The sequence below is a fragment of the Dromiciops gliroides genome, chromosome 6 (genome assembly GCF_019393635.1).
Source record: "Dromiciops gliroides isolate mDroGli1 chromosome 6, mDroGli1.pri, whole genome shotgun sequence".
Lineage (NCBI taxonomy): Eukaryota > Metazoa > Chordata > Mammalia > Microbiotheria > Microbiotheriidae > Dromiciops > Dromiciops gliroides.
Genome location: NC_057866.1, coordinates 11,820,178 through 11,842,326, shown reverse-complemented (window position 1 = coordinate 11,842,326; position 22,149 = coordinate 11,820,178). Strand labels below are relative to the sequence as shown.

General features: G+C 41.9%; 1 protein-coding gene across 1 annotated transcript in view; it reads left to right on the top strand.

Moving 5' to 3' along the window:
• The window catches only part of LOC122731798 (steroid transmembrane transporter SLC22A24-like), a 37,844-nt gene extending 16,330 nt beyond the window's left edge, over positions 1–21,514 (top strand). The window contains exons 5-9 of the mRNA XM_043972072.1: positions 6,475–6,592; positions 9,231–9,346; positions 13,326–13,540; positions 16,385–16,487; positions 21,304–21,514. Coding sequence (XP_043828007.1) covers positions 6,475–6,592; positions 9,231–9,346; positions 13,326–13,540; positions 16,385–16,487; positions 21,304–21,514 — 763 coding nt within the window. The remainder of the gene's footprint in view (positions 1–6,474; positions 6,593–9,230; positions 9,347–13,325; positions 13,541–16,384; positions 16,488–21,303) is intronic.
• Positions 21,515–22,149: the final 635 nt, after the last annotated feature.

The following is a 22,149-nucleotide window of genomic DNA, read 5'->3' as shown; positions in this document are numbered from 1 at the left end:
AAAATTGAGGGGGGAGAGGATCGTACTGGGGGAGGGGGAAGGGGAGAGATAGAATTGGGTAAAATCTCACATGAAAGAAGCAGCAAAGGGCTTATAGAGTGGGGGAAGACATGGGGGAGGATCGGGGCAAAGAATGAGCCTTACACTCATCAGAATAGGTTCAAAGACCTTACTCTCATCAGAGTTGGCTCAAGGAGAGAATAACATACACACTCAGTTGGGTGGAGTAATCTATCTAACCTTGCAGGAAGGTAGGATGGGAAGGGGATAAGAAGGGATGGGTGAAAGAAGGGAGGGGTAAAAGAAGCTAGAAAATAGAGTAAATATCATGTGGAGGGGATTGAATGGAGGAAAGCAGTTAGCAATAGTAACTGTGAAAAAATTTTGAAGCAGAGGCAAGAATAATGTAAGATGATGATGATGATTGGTGGATGGTGGATAGATTGATCATTGGACGAAGATGAGGATTGATTGATAATCCTCAACTTCATCAATCAATCCTAATTATCATCAATGAGACATCATCATCAATCATAACAGGTTGTAAGAAATGATGATTAATAACCATTATCTTGGGGAGATTCAGAGAGTCTCCCCTTGTTCTAAATTCATTTTCTTAAAAAGTCCCTTTTTCATGGAGGACATAACTGAAGGAGATTGAATTACCTGTCCTCATCTTGATCAGACAAACAAATTTAATCTAGGATGGGAAAACTCATTGTGTTCTCAAGCTTGGGTGGAGACAGATCCTTCTGTCTATATAGTGGAAGAATCCTCCATGGGGGGAAGTCACTGGATGGGTGGGGGACCCATTGAAGAGGGGATACATCCTTTGAATTGATAGCCCAAGGCTGGGGGTGAACTGAGTAGACATAATCTCTCTGTGCAGGGGTCAATTCTCTGCTCTATTGACCACCTACTGTTTCAAGGGTATATCATCTGTGAGCCCTGCCACTATGATTGTCTTTAGTCTGACAGAGATAGCCAAATGACCATCCTTTTATTAAGAATGTGCTGGCTCTTTTAATAAAATAATCAAATTACCAGAAACTGTTTCTAAACTTTTTAATCATCACAAGAAACTTATGTAGGTACATATAAAAATATAAAATATAAATATATTTAAAAGGAATTTCTGCCTCTAACCAAAAGGTGGTCCTACCTCCAACTAATATTGTCTGTGTGACCCTGGGCAAGTCACTATACTTTTCAATACTCTAGGCAATCCACCAAGACAAAATTACCATGCGAAAGGGATTTTCATCTCCTGGGAATTTCCTATTCCAGTGAAATCATAGGTCCAGTCCTTATCTCTATCTTTGACAGACTGAAATACAGAAAGGGAGCATTCTTGGAGTCAGAAGATCTAGTTTATACCCTTAACTATGGGTCCCTAGAAGGCCTCCTGGCACCCCGGCATGTCCTGCCCACTTTGTGTCACAAGAGTTCCTGAGCCTGCTGGACAGCAACTCCTACATGCAGCTGGGCCAGTACTTCATTCTTCACTTCTAAGATGAGGAGACCAAGAGAAGTTCTTGAATAAATCCTACACCTTGCATGTTGGGAACCTTTCCTTATACACAGCTGAAGAACAGGTCTATGAACTCTTTGGCAAGAATGGTGATATATAGGAAATCATCATGAGTGTGAATAAAGTGATGACAACAACATTGGAATTTTGGTGTCTTGAATACTCCTCCAAACAGATGCCCCAAATCCCATGGAGTACTTTCATGGAACTCACTGGGAGAATGGAATCATCTGCACAGATGGGGTACAGGTACCAAAGTGGGTAGACAGCACAGACAGGGAAGACTGGAAACCAGATACAAGATGAGGATTGAAAGGATTATGATGCTGGGAGAAAAGGCTATGGAGAAATGGCAATACCATGAGTGATGAAAGCCCATTACTTAAAAAAGAAAACTTTGGCTGGTTGACAGATCCTGCAAACAGCAGCACTGAAGCCCTGAAAATAGTTTACTTATCACAGGCTCTCATTTATTTCTCTGCTTGTGTATGAGAATGAAGGCTGAAACTTTGACTTGATTTTCCACTCTGAAAATCATTAAATGTCAGAACCCAAGACTGACTTTAGTCCTAGGGTTGGAGCCTTGAGGTGCAATCTACTTGTCAGGAGGACTTCCTGTCAACTGAGGAAGAGCTAGTACCTGAGCAGATCTATTAATAGATGTTAAGCCAATGTAACACAGCTTTCCGTGAAGCAAGATTAAGAAAGTTTTATTACATGATTATAATACTGTTCATGACTTCAGGAATATGAGTGATCATTTAGGAAACCAGTCCCAGTGAAATTTATATGAAATGAATTTCATGATCCACTGTCAACATTGTTCAAAATAGAATAGTTTTATTTCTAAGTTTCTTTGAATCCATCGCTTACTTCCAAGGAGACTTCTAACTCAGCAAGGTATAAAAGTTTGTTATAGGATTCTTCAAATGGTTCTTCCTCTACACTAATGACTTTGATGATCCCATGAAGAGTACAGTCTTTTGATGTTCCTGATGGATGAACCAGAAAGAAATTTGTATTTATAATGCTCATGGGGCTTATGAAAGACACATTTAATCTTTCTAATAAAGACTGAAGAGATGAAACATTAGAAAAATTAAGGAAACATTTGTTGTAACCTTGAAATGGTGCCAAGAAGATGCTAGACCTGCCATATTAATTTATTTTCTCTTTTACTAACATGATTAGGGAATGGAGAGGCTTTGGAGCAAAGCCTGAAAATCAAGGAAAGAAAACGGGGTTTTTTTTGCTTTTTTGCAGGGTAATGAGGGTTAATGGATTTGCCCAGGGTAAGATTTGCCCAGATAGTAAATGTCTGAGGCTGGATTTGAACTCAGGTCCTCCTGACTCCAGGGCCAGTGCTTCATCCACTGTGCTAACTAGCTGCCCCCCAAAACATTTCTTCTTTTTAAAATTTTTAAAACATTTTCTCCCTCCCTCCCTTTCCTCCCCCCTCTACAAGATCACAATCAGGTTATACATGTACAATCCACAAGTGTTCTTTTTATCAGTTCTTTCTATAGGGGTGCATAGTAAGCTTCCTCATTAGTTCCTTGGGATTATCTTGGATCATTGCATTGCTGAGAGTAGTTAAGTCATTCACAATTGCTCATTGAACAATACTGCTGTCACTATGCACAATGTCCTCCCAGCTCTGCTCACTTCACTATACATCGATGTTCATTAGTCTTTCCAGGTTTTTCGGGGATCATCCTGTTTGTCATTTCATGTAGCACAAGACCATTCCACTACAATCCTCAATTAATGGACATTCCCTTGATTCTCAATTCTTAGCCTCCACCAAGAGTTGCTATAAATATTTTTTGTACAATTTTCCCCCTTTTCTCTTTTTCATGATTACTATTGTTAACTGTTTCCCTTCCATCCTATTCCCTTCCCCATGATATCTATTTTATTACCTATCTTCTTTCATCCTATCACTCTTCAAAAGGGATTTGCTTCTGTCTGTCCCCTCCCCCACTCTTCCCTTCCTTCTTTTGCCACTCTCTCTCTCTCTCTCTTTTTTTTTTTTTTTTAGTGAGGCAATTGGGGTTAAGTGACTTGCCTAGGGTCACACAGCTAGTAAGTATTAAGTGTCTGAGGCTGGATTTGAACTCAGGTACAGGTCCTGACTCCAGGGCCGGTGCTCTATCCACTGCGCCATCTAGCTGCCCCTGCCACACTCTCTTTATCCCCTTCCCCATCTATTTTCCTGCAGGGTTAGAGAGATTACTCCACCCAATTGAGTGTGTACATTATTCCCTCCTTCAGCCAATTCCAATGAGATTGAGGTCTTTGAGCCAATTCTGATGAGTGTTAGGCTCATTTACTGCCCAGATTAAACAGATTACTCCACCCAGTTGGGTATGTCTGTGAGTCCCTCCTTGAGGCAGCTCTGATGAGTTTAAGGTCTTCGAGCCTTTTCTGATGAGTGTAAAATTCATTTACTGCCCTGCTCCTCTCCCATCTCTTCCCCTACTCCATAAGACTTTTCCTGTTACTTTCATGTAGGATTTCTCTTCTGCCCTTCCCCCTCCCCCAGTGAATTCCCTTCACCCCTCAGTTTAACCCTAAAGATGTCATCACCTAGCTAGGTGACACAGTGGACAAAGTATCACCCCTGGACCCAGGGGGATCCCAGCCAAAACCTGGCCTCAGACACAATACAGTCACCCACTGTACAACCCAAGGTGTGTCCTCCAGGTCCAATTTTTTTATGGTTCTCTAGGGTCTTGTATTTGAAAGTCAAGTTTGCCATTCAGTTTAGGTCTTTTCATCACAAATATCTGAAAGTCTTCTTTTCCATTAAAGTCCCATTTTTTCCACTGAAAGATAATGCTGAGTTTTGCTGGGTAGATTATTCTTGGTTGTAATCCCATTTCCTTTGCACTTTGGAATATCATATTCCATGCCCTCCGGTCCTTTAAAGTAGAAGTTGCTAAATCTTGTGCTATCCTGACTGGGGTTCCACAGTACTTGAATTCTTTCTTTTTGACAGCTTGCAATATTTTCTCTTTGACCTAAGAGCTCTGGAATTTGGCTATAATATTCCTAGGAGTTTTCCTTTGGGGATCTACTTCTGGAGGTGATAAATGGATTCTTTCAATTTCTATTTTAGCTTTTTCTTCTAGAATTTCAGGGCAATTTTCCCTGAGAATATCTTGGAAGATGGTGTCTAAGCTCTTTCCTTGATCATGGTTTTCAGGTAGATCAATAATTTTCAAATGATCTCTCCTGGACCTATTTTCCAGGTCAGCAGTTTTTCCCAGAAGATATTTCACATTGCCCTCTATTTTTTTATTCATTTGGATTTGCTTTATTGTGTCTTGGTTTCTCATAAAGTCACTGGCTTCCATTTGTTCAATCCTCATTCTTAGGCAATTATTTTCATCAGAGAGCTTTTGTACCTCCTTTTCCATTTGGCCAATTTGACTTTTCAAGGTGTTGACTTTTTTCTCATGTCTTTCCTGCATCACCCTAATTTCTCTTTCCATTTTTTCCTTTACCTCTCTAATTTTATCTTCAAAGTCCTTTTTGAGCACCTCTATGGCCTGAGACCAATTCTTATTTTTCTTGGAAGCTTTAGATATAGGGGCCCTGATGTTGACATCTTTCTCTGAGGGTTCCCATTGGTCTTTCTTGTTACTGAAGAAACTTTCTATGGTCCTCACCTTTCTCTGTCAGCTCATCTTGCCTTTCTTTTACTAGACTTTTATCTCCTTAAAGTGGGGCACTGTTTCCAGGCTGCAGTATCCCAAGCTTCAGAAGTCCCAGGTGGTATGATTTAAGGAGAATCAGGTTCTTCACTTGCCTGGCCTGTTCACTGGTCCTTAGATGACCCCAGACCAACTTGCTAATCAACCAGCTTTGTGTGTTGTGTTTGTTAGCTCTGAGGAGCTTGTGCCCCTCCCCCACCTGGGCCACTGCTACTCAAGCCTACCTCTTGGTTCTCAGCAGGGGTGAAAAATCCAAGTTCTGCCTTAGCACCAGCATAGACCCTTGTAGTCTTCCCCCTTCCCAGGGCTCAGCCCACTCACCAGACTGTGAGCTTAGTTCCAGACAACACTGGTGCTTCAGCTGATTCAGAGGCTCTGGGGGTCTCCTTCTCTGGTGAGGCCTTCCTGGGACTGGATCTGTGTGAGGGTGATTGTGGGGTTGGGCTCGACTGCTGTATCGGCACAGCAGCTCCCTCCTTCTGACCTTCCAGGCCGTTCTTGGTTAGAAGATGTTTTCAGCACATTTTTTTGTGAGTTTTGCTGCTAGGGGCATTTTCCTATGGTGTTATTTGGATGTTTTTTGGAGTGATCATGTCATGAGTTTGGGAGTTCACTGCCTTTCCTCCACCATCTTGGCTCCACCCCGGAAGTCCCAAAACATTTCTAAGAGAAAAGATCAGATAAGCTTCCCTTAGAATGGAGGGAGATGTCTGTTTCCTGTTCAGTGATTCAAGACATATTCAAATGATTCTATCTGCATTTGCATTGATGATAGAAGACTTGAATTCTTGCTCAATTGTGCCCCTGAGATGATTACTTCCCTGAGACAGAGAAGATTTGCTCCCACTTGAGCTTCAAGGAAGGAAGGGGTGATTTAAATGGTGTCTAGCCTCTTGACAATTTTAGAAGTTTTTCCAAATATGTCTATTTGAACATGAATTGGGGAGAACAGATTTGAGCCAAAAGAAAAACCTGCCCTGACTCTTTTAAAGAGAAAATCCAGAAGAGCTATAGTTGATCGGTAACTCTGGCCTTTTTGTCATGGGTCTCTATCATAGGATAAATTGGGGATGAAAGTTTTTACCCTTGAATGTTCTTTTGCATGTTAAATAATGTAAAGTAATTAGAACTAATTGTAGAACTAAAAAAACACACATTAAACTGGCTCTTAGAATGTGCAGAGAATGAAGAATTAACTATATCTGTCATGAACCATTTAATTAGGTGGTTGCCAGAGTCTGCTAGATGGCTGATTGTCCACAACAAATGTGATGATGCCTTAAAGGTGCTCAGACAAGTTGCAAAAATCAATGGAGTAAAGGAGCAGACCCTGACTGTGGAGGTGAGAGGGGAAGGAGGAGCCAGGGCTGGGAAGTGGGAAATGGTGACTTTTCAAGTCAAGTCCAGTAGCCAGGGGCCTACCAAGAGGAACTTCCAATCTCTGATGATGTTTCTCCAAGTCTTGGTGGACAAGGGAACAGGTAAGGGATTGGGCTGGCTTCCTAAAGCATGCTGGGCCAGTAGAGGGACTGGGGGATTGAGAGTCCCTGGAGGCCACAGTAAACTGGCCTATTTTCGGGGAGAGGTACTTGAATTACAGGAAGGTATAAGAATGCCCTAGTGGAGGCTGGGAATGGAATCTCTCTCCTCTGGTTTAAGAGGGTTCTTGCAGCCCTCTGCCCTTCTCCCCTCCTGTCTTAAATCCCATTCTCTATGTCCTTCCTGTAGGCTCTTTCTGCTTTCTTTTCCCTCATGCCTTCCTTGCTCAGTGGTTTAACCCTAGCCCTGACATTCCACAAGGAGACTATTATATAATGAATATTAAATGAGATTGTATTTGGAAAGCACTTAGCACACTGCTTGCCACATCATAGGTGTTAAAAAAAGTGCTTATTCACTGCCTCCCTCTGGCCCCATAGCAACTTTGATTTAGGCTTGTTGTTTTCCTTCCTTCTTGAAGAGGACCATGACATCAGGGTGATGCATGACTTGGAGTGAATTGGAATTAAGTGAGGGAGGACTGTGCAAGGTCATAGCTTCACTGTCTACTCCAGAGCCATCTGGGACCAATGGCAAGCTATACACACAAACAAATACATATATATGTTTATTATGACACACATATCTGTGTATATATACATATACATAACAGGATGACTGAAGATGGCTCTGTATGTTTGAGGCAATGGGTGTTAAGTGACTTGACACAGTCAATGGAGATTTGAACTCAGATCCTCCCAACTTCAGAGCCAGTACTCCATCCACTGTGCCACCTAGCTGTCCCAAACTGTGACTTGGGCTAACAAGGATCACCTACTCCCACATGACCAACTTAGGAAAAGAGTCCTAATGAAATTGTATGAAATGAGTTTGATGAGTTGTGCTCTAGTAAATCACAGGATCACAAGGGAGGTACAGAAGCTAGCCCCTGCAGACAATGTGGAGAGAAGACTATGTTCCTTGGTCAGAAACATGCGTTTAAATCTTCCTCAGCTATATCCTGTCTGGGTCATCATGGACAAGCCACTTCATCTCTCAGGCCTCCGGTCCCTCATCTATATGTAGCTCCAAGGGGAATTTCCCTAACTCATATATGGGGTACCAAACAGGACCATCCCTGGGTCCTACAACTTGAATTACAATGGGATCAAATTCTCACATCAACTGAAAGAAAAGTGTCCTCTGTCCAAGCTAAAGCCTCAGCCTTCTGTCCTGCTGCAAGGGGGAGGGAAACATACTACAGAAGCAAGGTATTCTCTCTGTTAAGCTACATCCTCTCAGAACCAAAGCTCATGAGCCCCCATTGATATGATTGATTTTACTGTCCCGCCAAAGAACATGAACCAAAGCAAAGTCATTTAATGAAATAGCATAACAACAAAGTATCAGTAAAACTTTCCCCCCATAAACCTGGGGAACACTTTCAGCATCTTTACTATAGTGCATCAGTATGCAGAGTGGACGTGTGAAGGAGATATGAGATCATACAATATTAAATCCCGAATAGGGGTCTCTCCAGGTCACATAGCCCAAACCCCTCATGCTATGGATGAGGGAACTGAGGTTCATAGAGGATGTTAGTGGCTCACACCAGTTCACAAAAATATAAAATGGGGAAAGGATCCAAACCCATGTATTCTGGCTCCAGAGTCAGCATTCTTTCTTCCCCATATGCATTGAGAGGCACACACACACACACACACACACACACACACACACACACACACACAAGGAGGGAATGTGTGTGATCAGGACATATTCATGGACCATACAATCATAGAGTTGAAGCTAGAAGGGACCTCAGCTGCTTTCTAGGGGAACTCCCTCATTTTACAAATGAGGCACAGGGAGAACAAGGGCCTGGCTTAGGGCACACAGGAAGTATCGATGTATCAAGTATCAATGACAAGGTTTGAATCTAGATTTTCTGTGTCCAGGCCAGTGCCAAAGCTGATATTTTCCCTTGTGTTGATTTTAAGCTTTTATGCTGTGTATATGTTAGAGGTGACTAAGTTCTGAAGAACATTTAGCCATCTCAGTCGGGTAGTGCCTATGATGCATTTCCTTAAAGTTTGCTTAAAATGCACTGATGGTGCACAGAGCGCTCTATTCATATCTGTCAGTATTGATAAGGAGGTGCACCCACAGGGGAGAGAAGAGGACAAGGTGTGCCCCTCATGCTGTAGTGACAGACCTGGGCACAGCCTGCTGTCTCTGCTGATCGTGCACTGCCTGAGGCTTCTCAGTAGTACTCCCTTGGTCCTCTGGACACGGGCGAGGCTGCCCTGGGCATGTTATAGAGCATGTCATTGAGGTAAGGAAAGGCTTGATGAGGCTTTGGGGTCAAAGCCAATGAACCCTTATTTGGTCCCAGTCCCTGCCTAGAATCTCTTACTGACCCAATCCTTTCTTCTCCTTCCTTGTGCTCTTCCACACTCTAACCTGAATGTTGACTCTGTCCTTGGCTTCTCTCCCAAAAGGTTTTGAGTTCCACCATGGAGAAGGAGCTGGATGCAGGACAGGTGCATTACACCATGTTGGATTTATTTCACTTCCCCATCCTGCGTACAAGAATTCTCTGTTTGTCCTTGGCAAGGTAGGTTCCCTATAACGTATGAGGAATTTTGAAGACTACAGGCAGCTGAAAGGAATCCCTCAGGTATAGAAGGACAGGCTGAGCTGCAATATTTTACATGTGATTCACAAAAGAGTAGAATCTTAGAGCTAGGTGGCACAGTGGCTAGAACACCAACCCTGGGAACAGAAAGATTCCTCTTCCTGAATTCAAACGTGATGTCAGATACATACTAGCTGTGTGACGCTGATTAAGTCACTTAAGCCTGTTTACCTCAGTTTCCTCACATATAAAATGAACTGGAGAAGGAAATGGAAGACCACTCTGGTATCTTTGCCAAGAAAACCTCCAACAGCATGATGAAGAGTCAGATGCAACTGAAAGAACTCAACAACAGAATTGGAGGCCATTTAATTTAACCTAAAAAAAGTCACTCACTGGTATTCTTCACCTTAGCCCCACTAACTCTTATCCAGCTTCTGCCCAAGAACTGCTAGTGAGAGGGAATCCATTATCTCTTGGCACGGTCCATCCTGCCTTCAGACAGCTCTAAGTATCATGAGGTCTTTTACAATCTACCTCTCTGCAACTTCCACCAATAATAGTTCCTAGTTCTGCCTCTGGAGCCGTGCAGAGCAGATGTTTGCTCTCTTCCATGTGTCAGTCCTGCAGGTCCTTGAAGGCAGCGCTCATGTCTCTCCTCCCCAAGTCTTCTCTTCTCCAAATGAAACATCCCCACTGCCTCCAGGTGATCTTCAAGTGCCAGAGCAGGATGTCCTTCAGCATCCTGGCTCCCCTCCTCGGGGCACTCATCCTAGGCCTATTTCAGAGGAGAAAACCCAGGCCAAGAAGAGCCCCCAGCACTTTCCTAAGTGATTATGGAAATCCATCACCAGGAATATGACAATGATCATTATGCTTCCACGGATTCAGCACCTCCAGGACATGCATTCTTCCTCCACTTGTGAATATTCAAATCATCCTCACCTTCTTTCCCATCACTTGGACTTGTTTATCCCTGTCAGCCCACGAGTCTTCCTTGAAAGTTCTATCCAGAGTGGTGGAGGAATAGTTTCACAAAGCACTCAAAACTATTTTCCTGTTTGTGCTCATAACAACTCTTTGAGAAAAGTGCTCTTATTTTTTGTGTGTTTTGTTTTGTTTTTGTGGGGCAATTAGGGTTAAGTGACTTGCCCAGGATCACACAGCTAGTAAGTGTCAAGTGATTAAGGTCTGATTTAAACTTAGGTTCTTCTGAATCCAGGGCCAGTGCTTTATCCACTGCTCCATCTAGCTGCCCCTGATAGCTGCCATTATTGTCCCACTTTACAGAAAAGGAAACTGAGGCAGACTGAAGATCAGTGACTTGCCGAGATTCACATTTGTTTTGAACTCAGGGCTGCCTGAATTAGAGTCATGCTCTCTACCCACCGGGCAACCCAGGTGTTCATCTTCCTTTAGGTCTCTTCACATTTCCTAAGTATCAGTGCAGCAGTTGGGCTGCCTAGTTGTTTATCTGTCACTCTCCTTACATGTCAAATGCAATCATGTATCATTCCAAAGATGCCTTTCATGTCACTTAAGAAAAACCCAGGGGCAGCTAGTGGTGCAGTGGATAGAGTACCAGCCCTGCAGTCAGGAGGACCTGAATTCAAATCTGGCCTCAGACACTTAACACTCACTAGCTGTGTGACCCTGGGCAAGTCACTTAACCCCAATTGCCTCACCAAAAACAAAAAGAAAAAGCAAAAAAAGAAAAACCCAAACTCAGATTCATCCTGTAGAGCTTGTTGTATCCACAACAATGTCTCCCTTTTTCTCCAGGCTGCCTCTATGCCTATTCTTTTTCATATTTGAATGTTTCCCTTAGGTAAAACTTTTTTGCCATTTTCCTAGCATGCTCTAACCCACTGAAAGAGATAGTACACATGACCAATGTGTTGAGCCAAGAAAGCAATAGGAGGAGAGAAGCATACTGAGTTGCCTTCAAAAGACTGCCAAGCTCCTTTAATGAGTATAAGCCTCTCCCCAAAACAGAGACCCTTCTTCCTACTCCTGATATACTATCAACATTGTGTGTGGTAGGGAGATGTGGAACAACAGGCTTCAGAGAACTGGTGCGGCACATGGTGGGTGTGAAGAATAGAGCCAATGAGAAACTCTGAAGAACAGGAATTAAAGATGTCCTTAAGGAATTTGTGAGAGGAAGATAATATAGCCTGGCCATGAGGTGAGGGCAAGGAAAATGCCCTGTTCTGACAAACATATTGGAGGACATAGACAAGAGTCCCACAGAATGGGCAGGTAAGGACAGGTGGAGATCTGCATCAATGTACAATTAGATAAGTGACAGTATCTACAACTGTCAAGACAAACACATTTGAATGCCAAGCATGTTATAAAGTCTCTTCTGTAGAGATGGTAAATTTCCCATAAATTGTACCTAAGCCAATGGAGCCCAAGGGCTCACTGTGCAAACACCATACTTGGGGGAATTGATATTATATAAACCTTGTGAGTGGTGTGGGCCACTGCCTGAATCTCTTAGTGTGTCAGGTGTCCAACTCAGAGAAGATAAGGGATATGAATAGTACAAATTCCCCTCTGTTATCATTAGGGCAAGAAGAGACAAGAAAAAGAAAGAAAAACTCAATAAGGGCAGAAAGTTATGCTCTCCACTGGGATCCCAACATACTGACTATGTAAAAGCCTTAGAAGGTGATTACTTGGGGAAAAAATAATTTCTCTGAACTCAATGAAGATGTTGAACAGTGCTTTGGAAAAAAAAATTTTAAACCACAAACCTTTGTCTTGATCATGAATAGAAGCTTGTTCAATAAAAGAAGAGGATATTTTCCCCTTAAGGGTTGGGTACTGGACATAGAGCTGATCTCAGATTAAGGCACACCTCTCCCACAACCTGGGAACATCCTGTGCCTCTGGGTAATGCCTTGACCTGTAAGGATTCTAAACAAGTCTCTCAGACCAGTTGCATAGAAAATGGCAATTTCCATAGAGAATCTGTTTATTTACAGTTTCTTTTCAGGTTCTATGAAACTGTGGATCCAGTAAAAAAAAATGAAAAAATGAACAATCAAACAAACAAAAAATCCCATATCTCTTCTCAAGACAATAGTGATGGTAGCACAGGTCATCTTAAACACTCATCCTTGACTCTGCTCTTTGTCAGGGCTTTCTTACCCAACCTCTCCTCAAAAGGCAGATTGAATAGATTGATTTGAAATCAAAGCTTTCTACTTTTCACTTCCATCCTTCCTTCCTTCTTCATTTCCACCTTCCTTCCTTCCTCCCTCCCCCCTCTCTCTTTCTCTCTCTCCCCCCTTTCTTTCTTCCACAAAATGATCATGGAAATGTTTTACAGAATTGAACATGTATAACCCATATCAGATTGCTTAGCATTTCAGGGAGAGGGAGGAGATGGAGGAAGTGATAGAATTTAGAGTTCAAACCTTTAAGAAAACCAATTAATTTTTTAAATTGTTTTAAAATGTAATTGGCAAAAATTAAATCTTATTGAAGAAAAAAATCACAGCCTTTCACACTCTGTACATTATAACCTAAATGATGTCCTTGCTGTTTCCTGAACTAGAGATTCCATCACCTACTTGGTGTTTCTTTATGTGCAGTTGTTCTATGCCTAGAACACACACCCTCCTGACCTTTGTTTTCTGGGATCCCTGACTACCTTCAAGGCTCAGCCTCAGGCACCAGCTCCCACTGAATCCTGTTCTAATCACCCCACTTAGTGATCCTCTTGCTCTCCTGAATGTATCTGGCATTCACTTAGCAGCATTCATGGAGCATTGCCATCCCCAACAGACTACCAACTCCTTGAAGGGTTTGTGTTCCTAGCACCTAGTACAGACCCTGAAACCCAACAGGTCTTTCACAAAGGCTTGTTGAACCAAACTGCATTTAAGGGTGAGCCCTGGGCTCCAAATATGGTGAATTCTCTCCCCTTCCCCACTGTCTGCTGCAGTTTCACAACAGGGATGCTTTTCTATGGACTCTCTCTGGATCTTCAGAACTTGGGGCACAATATTCAAATGCTCCAGGTTCTTTTGGGAGCTTCCAGCTTCCTCAGCAGGTTTGGGGCCTTGCTTATCATGAACTGCCTTGGCCGTCGAACAATAGTAGTGACTTTCTTCCTCCTTGCTGGACTCTTCATACTTCCCAGTGCATTTCTGCCTCAAGGTAAGAGAGTGGGCTTTGAGGCAAGGGGAAAAGGGAAAGTAGGGGTAGCATAGGATCAGCAACAGCTAGGTAGCCTAAGGGATAGAGAAGAGGCAGCTAGGTAGCCCAATGATAGAGTGCTGAGCCTGGAGTCAAGATGACTTGAGTTCAAATCCAGCCTCAGATACTTTCCACCTGGGTGACCCTGGTCAGGTCATCTAAACTCTGCCTGGCTCCATTTCCTCATCTGTGAAATGGGCATAATAATAGAACCTACCTCAAGGGTTTTTGTTAGATAATATTTGTAATGTGCTTAGCCCAGTGCCTGGCACATGGTAGGCTCTGTATAAATATCAACTTTATTATTGTTGTTGTCATCTTTGAGGGGAAACTCCTTGCCCATCCTTAAAGCTGGCTTGGTTGTGACCTTCCTGGGCTGCTCAGACCTCCCCCTCTACCTCTACCTTTGGAAGATAAGGACACTGAAATGAAACTGAATCTTGATTCTTCCAAAGGACTGTGGGGGGAAAGGATGTACCTCTGGTTGCCTCCATTGTAACCTAAATCTGAGAGCATGAAGCTCTTGGGAGCAGGAATGGATGGTACTATGGGCTCCTTGACTGCTAGTACCTGAGAGGCAAAGGAGATGGAGATCTGCTCTCCTAGCCAGTAAGGACCTCCCATTCTCACTGTCTGTCTCTTGGACACTCCTAGTTGTTTGCAGGTTGTTTCCCTCACTAGAATGTGAGCTCCTCGTGGGTAAGGACTTTGTTTTTGCCATTCTTTGAATCCCCAGCACTGAGAAGACTGCCTGAAATGGAGTAAGTGCTTAATGAAGGCTCATTGACTGACTGAGTTCAAGTCTCTTCTCATGCTTATACTTCTTTATGATCCTGGAAAATGACCACTCCTCAATACTGTTATTTGACCTTCATTCTTAGATTTTTTTTTGTTGTTGTTGTTTTGCTTTTGTTTTTAGTGAGGCAGTTGGGGTTAAGTGACTTGCCCAGGGTCACACAGCTAGTAAGTGTTAAGTGTCTGAGGCTGGATTTGAACTTAGGTACTCCTGACTCCAGGGCTGGTGCTCTATCCACTGCACCACCTAGCTGCCCCATTGACCTTCATTCTTGAAGAGGACTATGGCTTTAAGAGGTCATGTCATGACTTGCAATGACTTGGATTTAAATGAAGGAGGGCTTTGCAAAATCACCAGTCTCACTTTCTCCTCTAGAGCCATCTGGGTCCAGTGGCAATATGTGTATAACAGGATGACTGGAGATGGCCCTGGATATTTAAGGCAATTGTGGTTAAGTGAGTTCAGATCTAGCTTCAGACACTTATTAGCTGCATGACCCTTGGTAAGTCCCTTAACCCTGTTTTCCTCAGTTTTCTCATTTGTAAAAGAAGCTGGAGAAAGAACTGGCAAACCACTCCAGTATGTTTTCCAATAAAACCTCAAATGGGGAGTCATAAAGAGTCAGGCACAACTGAAAAAATGACTGAACAACAATAACAAGATGGGAAAAAAATGAAATAAATGGCATTGGTATTCAAGAAAAATGACTAAATTGTTTGTACCCTTAACTTGCTTTCTCAGTGCACTAGGCAATGCATAGATCACTGAGAAAAGACCAGTCTGAGGGTTTTTTTTGTTTTTTTTTTTTACCCGGGTGTTCCCTATACCTCTAAATTAGGATGAAATCATAAGTTCAGTCTGTAGGACAGTGACAATTAAGAGTAGAAGTTTGAGACCCCTGAGTCATAGTGCCATAGATCCAGAGCTAGAAGGAACCTCAGAGGTTATCTAATCCAAATCCCATTTTTTGGATGAAGCAACTGAGATCTCGGGAATTGAATGACTTGCTCAAGGTCACACAATTAGTGTCCTTAAGAGATGGAATTTGAACTCATGGCCTCTGTCTCCAAAGGCATCAGTTTTTCCACTGAGCTATTGTGCCATCTGGAATTTTCTTATTTTAAAGAAAAGGAAATAAGCTCAAAGAGGAGAACCAACTTGCCCAGATCAGCAGAGCTAATAAGTGGCAGAACCAGGATTCAAAGCCAGGCCAAGATAGATGATTAGATAGAGAGGAATGGTAGATAGAGAAATAGAGCAATACACAGATAGATAGATAGAGAGATAGATAGATAGATTTATTGATAGGTAGATAGATAGAAACATGGATGGATGGATGGATAGGGAGAGAGACCCAGAGACAGAGAGATGGTTGGATAGGATGAACAAGTGAATGGAAGAAATGATGAATAAATGGCTGGAGTTTGGTTTGAATTTGGATTTACTGAGTTCCTTTAAGGAAGGGATTATTGAATTTATCTTATGTTACCACCTCATCACTTAGCACAGAGCCTTACACAGAGTAAGGACACAATAAGTATTTATTTGCTAAATGAAGCCAACAAATAATACTTACCATTTAGAGAGCACTTCGAGGTTGCCAATCACATGTATTATGTCATTCGTTCCTCACAACAACCCTGGGATATAGATGTCCAGACCCCCATTTTATAGGTAAGGAAACTAGGATGACAGAAGTTAAATGACCTGCTTGTAGGCATCCAATTAGTAAATTTTAAGGCAGGATTTGAACTCAGATCTTTCTGTCTCCATCCCTATAGCACGTAGCTGCCTCTAATAAGAAATATTACTAGGATAAATGGATGGATGGGTAGGTAGATGAAGGGAATGAGTGAAGAGAGGAATAAATTGAGGGATGATTACGTGGATGAATATGTGAATTAATAGGTTGAATAAATGAGTGAATGAATGAATTAACAAATAAATGAATGGCTCCAAGATGTTTTGAACTCTGGTTTATTCAGACTTTTTTTTCTTTTGCTTTATAGGAATTTTGCGTGTGGTTTTTGCAATGCTGACAATCAACTGTGCTATGGTTTCCTCTTCCTGTAATGGTGTCTATTATCATGAGCTCCTACCCACAGTAGTCAGGTAGGACAGAGAAACTGGTGATAAAAAATTCAACTTTTTGTTTTTTATCTCTTTTTGAATACTGCCCTAGTAGTGGTACCACTAGGTCAAAGGCTATACATGGCTTTATAGCCTTTTGGCCATAGTTCCAAATTGCTCTACAGAATGTTTGAAGCAGTTATCCACTTCACCAAGAGTGTGTTAATGTCCCATTTTCCCCACATCCCCTACATTTGTCATTTTTCTCTGCTGTCCTATTATCCAATCCAATAAATATGAGGTAATACCCCAGAATTGTTTTCACCTGAATCTCTCCAATCAATAGTGAGTTGCAGCATTTTTTAATATGGCTATAGATAGCTTTGATTATTTCATTTGAAAACTTCATGTCTTTTGAAAATTTATCAATTGGGGAATGGCTCTTATTTTAATAAATTTGACTCAGTTCTCTATGTGTTTGAGAAATGAGGCCTGTTGGACAAACTTGCTTCAAATTTTTTTCACAGTTCCTATTGATAACTGTATTTCTCTCCATCCTATTCCCTTGCCATGACATTTATTCTATTTTCTATCTCCTTTCAACCTGTCCCTCCTCAAAACTGTTTTGCTTCTGACTACCTCCTCCCCCAATCTGCCTTCCCTTCTAACAACCTCCCCTCCCCCCCCCCCGCCCCACCTTATCCCGTTCCACTCCTAATTTTCTGCAGGGTAAGATAAATTATTATACACAATTGAATGTATATGTTGTAACCTCTTTCAGCCAATTCTGATGAGCCAATTCACTCCCTCCCCAGCACCTCTCCTATCTTCCCCTCCACTGTATAAGCTTTTTTTGGATTCTTTTATGTGAGATACTTTACCTTATTCCACCTCTCCTTTCCCTTTCTCCCAGTGCATTGCTCTCACCCCATAATTTTATTTTTTAAAGATATCATCCCTTCATAGTCAACTCACACCTGTTTCCTCTGTCCAACTGTACTCCATCTGGCTTCCCTAATAATGACAAAGTTCTTAGGAGTTAGAAGTGCCACTTCCCACATAGGAATGTGGACAGTATAAGTTTTTAATATGCCTTAAGATTTCTTTCTCCTGTTTACCTTTTTATGCTTCTCTATGGTCTTGTATTGAAAGTCAAATTTTCTATTGAGCTCAGGTCTTTTCATCAAGAATGCCTGAAACTCCTCTCTTTCAATGAATTCCCATTTCCCCCTGATGGATTATACTGAGTTTTGCTGGGTAGGTGATTCTGGGTTATAATCCCAGTTCCTTTGCCATCCAGAATATCATATTCTAAGCCCTTGGATCTTTTAATGTAGAAGGTGATAGATCTTGTGTTACCCTGACTGTGACTCCACAATACTTGAATTGTTTCTTTCTGGCTGCTTGCAATATTTTCTCCTCAACCTGAGAGCTCTGGAATTTGGCTATAATATTCCAGGATGTTTACATTTTGAGAGCTCTTTCAGAAGGTGATCAGTGGATTCTTTCAATTTCTATTTAACCTTCTGGTTCTAAGATAACAGAACAATTCTCCCTAACAATTTCTTGGAAGATGATTTCTAGGTTTTTTTTTTTTAATCATGGCTTTCAGGTAGTCAAATAATTTTCAAATGATCTCTCCTGAATATATTTTCCAAGTCAGTTGTTTTCCCAATGTGAGATATCTCACATTGCCTTCTATTTTTCATTCTTTTGTTTTTGCTTTATTTTTTCTTGATTTCTCATAAAATCATTAGCTTCCATTTGTTCAATCCTAAGTTTTTAGGAATTATTTTCTTCAGAAGGCTTTGGTACCTCCTTTTCCAATTCTCTAAATCGACCTTTCAAGGCATTCTTTTCCTCTTAGCTTTTTGTATCTCTTTTACCATTTGGCTCAGTCTGTTGTTGTTGTTGTTGTTTTTTTTAAATAAAAGTATTTTATTATTTTCCAGTTACATGTAGAGATAGTTTTCAATGTTTGTTTATATAAGATTTCAAATTTCAAATTTTTCTCCCTCCCTCTCCTTCTCACCCCCCCCTCCCCTAGACAGCAGGTGATCTGATATAGGTTTTATATATATATATATATATATATATATATATATATATATATATATATATATACAATAACATCAAACACATTTCTGCATTAGTCATGTTATACGAGAAGAATCAAACAAAAAAGGAAAAACCTCAAAAAAGAAAAACAACAGCACCCAAACCAAGAGAAATAGTATGATGCAATAAGCTTCCATATTCCACAGTTCCTTTTTTTTATGGATTTGGAGAACCTTTTCCATCATTTGTCCTTTGGAACTTTCTTGTACTGTTGTATTGGTGAGAAGAATCTAGTCTCTTAGCTCCTCCTGCTCATTGTTTCTTACAGCACAATAGAATTCCATTACATTCATATACCACATCTTGTTCAGCCATTCCCCAATTGATGGGCAACCACTCAATTTCCAATTCCTTGCCACCACAAAAAGAGCAGCTATAAATATTTTTGTTCATGTCAGTTCTTTTCCCTTTTTTATGATCTCTTTGGGGAAAAGACCCAAAAGCGGTAGTGCTGGGTCAAAGGGTATGCACAGCTTTATAGCCCTTTGGGCATAATTCCAAATTTCTCTCCAGAATGGTTGGATTAGTTCACAGCTCCAGCTGTGATGCATTACTACTCTCCTGGCCTCTGCTCTTGTGCTGCTTTTCTGTCTTGGAACTATGAACAGTATCCCACTCCAGTGTGGCCAGAGGCTCCAGGGTACTTGTGCTCCTCCCCGATCTGGGACCACCACTGGATATGAATATGGGCAAAGCAACAGAGTCCTGCCTCAGTGCTAGCAAAGAGACCCCTGTAATGTCCTTCTGGTCAATTGTTTGACCCCCTTACCACATGTGGGCTGAGTTCTACCACTGATTCAGAGGCTCCCAAGGCCTGCTCCTGGTTTGCTAGGGCTGAGGCTGTGCTGGTGTGGCCTGTGCTGGGCTGCACTCCACTCTCATCCTGGTACAACAGACCTTTCTTGCCAACCTTTTAAGTTGTCTTTGGCTGAAAAATGATTTCTCCCTGTCCTTTTGTGGGTTCTGCTGCTCCAGGAATTGTCTGATGGTATTATTTGAAGATATTTGGAGGGGTCTTGGGGAGAGGTCAGGCAAATCACTGCCTTTCCTCTACCATCTTGGCTCCACCCATGCCCATTTAGTCTTTGTGTTTTTGTTTTTTGTTGTTTTTTGTGTTTTGTTTTTTTGGCAGGGCAATGAGGGTTAAGTGACTTGCCCAGGGTCACACAGCTAGTAAGTGTCAAGTGTCTGAAGCCGGATTTGAACTCAGGTCCTTCTGAATCCAAGGCCAGTGCTTTATCCATTGTGCCATCTAGCTCCCCCCCCCCCATTTAGTCTTGATGTCAGGAAATACTTCCCAGCATCATATGTTCCCCACCTGGGTTGCTGATGGGCTGCCTCAAGAGGTGGTGAGGTCTTTCTTCTTGGAAGCCTTCCAACAGATGCTAGATGTCAGGGATTCCTGCATGCATGAGTTGGATTAGATGGCCACTGAGGTTTTAATCAACTCTTAGTCTATACAAGTCCATGCCAGGGTTCATGGATTCAAAGCCAAGTCTTTCTGACTCCAGAACCAATAAACTATCTCCTATGTTAGGCTGCCCGTAGAAAAAGAAGGAAGGAATGAGAAAGAAATGGATGGAGGGAAAGAGACAAGTGAGAGTGAGCACAATGGGAATGAAGAGAGAAGGGAAGGAAGAAAAGAAGAAAGGATTTCATTATGATCTCTGAAAATGAAGATAAGCTTAGTCCATTTTTGTTTGTTTTTATTTTTTGTGAGGCAATTGGGGTTAAGTGACTTGCCCAGGGTCACACAGAAAGTAATTGTTAAGTGTCTGAGGCTGGATTTGAACTCAGGTCCTCCTGAATCCAGGGCCAGTGCTCTATACACTGTGCCACCTAGCTGCCCCAGCTTAGTCCATTTTTAAAGGTAGTGATATACTTTGTTTTCATATCAGCTAAATCCCGCCCCTTATTTTTTGCCCTTTCCTCCTCCTGGAGAATCATCCCATATAACAGAACATTGTTAAAAGAAAAAGAGTGGGGCCACTAGGTGGCACAGTGGATAAAGCTCCGGCCCTGGAGTCAGGAGGACCTGAGTTCAAATCCAGCCTCAGACACTTGACACTTACTAGCTGTGTGACCCTGGGCAGGTCACTTAACCCCCATTGCCCCTCAAAAAAGGGGGGGGGGGAAGGAGAGAAAAAACTGTAAAACTGAGTGATGCCTAGAAAAAATCTAGAGTATTTTATGCCTGTTTATCTTTCAAATCTCAACACAAAGGAGTTGGAGAGAGAGCATGTCTTTTCATAACTCTACTTTGCATCATTCTTTCCATTTGTTTTATTGTCTTCATTGTGCATAGTTTTTACTAGTTTTTCTAGTTGACAGGCCCTACCCTGAAGGAGCTTACTCTTCTAGGAATAGAGATATGAGGAAAGGATTTCACCCTTCTCAGGTTCTACCAATGGAGGAGTTTCATCCTTACTAGAGATGAAGGAAGTTGATCCTTTACCCATACAACTGTACATTCAAAAGGGAACTAAGAAAAATAAAACTAATTCAGCAAGTTTAAATGAACATATCTGATTTCTTGCTGAAAAATCATCTAGGAAATGAGCAGCAGCAGTTTCTTTCTCCTCAAATCTATAAATCTTAGGAGCCCCTGAGTTTCCTGTAGTTTTTAAGAATTTCAGTACTCCGTGAGTACACACTGTAGACTTTACTAACAGGGGATTATAGGAAGGGAATATTAACAGGTGTTGTATCTAGGACAATCAGATCTTCTTTGTCCTGACAGGGGCATGTCCATAGGATTCATTGTCACAATAGATCGGATTGGGGCAGTGCTGGCCCCTTTGATGAATATACTCAAACAATACATTAGAGCCATGCCACAGATCATCTTTGCAATCATTGCCATCACTGCCAGCCTAGTGGTCTTCCTCTTCCTCCCTGAAACCAGGAACAAGCCAATGCCTGACATCATCCAAGATCTAGAATGTGGGTGAGTATCACCTGTGGCATCTTGGGAAAGTCACTTAACTTATTGGAGCTTCATCTTCCTCATATGTAAAAAGAGGAAATTGGATTGGATGAATGAAAACATGCAAGCAGGGATTTATTTAACACTTACTGTGTGCTTTATACATCTTTGTTCTAAGCACTTGGAAAACAAATTTATAAGCAAAATATCCTTCCCCTGAAGGAGCTTACATTCTGCCAGGCAAAGAGAACATGCCTTAGAGAATCATGGGCTTAGAGGAATGTTTTGGTCTGGAAAGTCACAGGGAGGGTGAATGGATCCACAGGGGAAGCAACTGGCAAAATCTGCCCAGAAACAAGGCCAATATGGCTTTCAGTACCTTTCCAGAGCTACCCTTCCAGAGGTGAGGGGAAGTTGTTGTAGGGATTGCCACCAGGGGGCACCTAAGGCTTTGAGACCCATCAAATAGCCATCAAGGTTGTCCGGGCCCCCCATCTCAGATAAGTTTCCTCCCAATCAATCACATGAGGTAATATTTGTAAAAGCACTTAGGGTGGTGCCTGGCACACAGTGGGTGCTTCATAAATGTCTATCCCCTTTCCCTTCCCTCTATTACACATGCTCACATTTGTTTCTTTTCTTTCCATTCATTAATGGGAA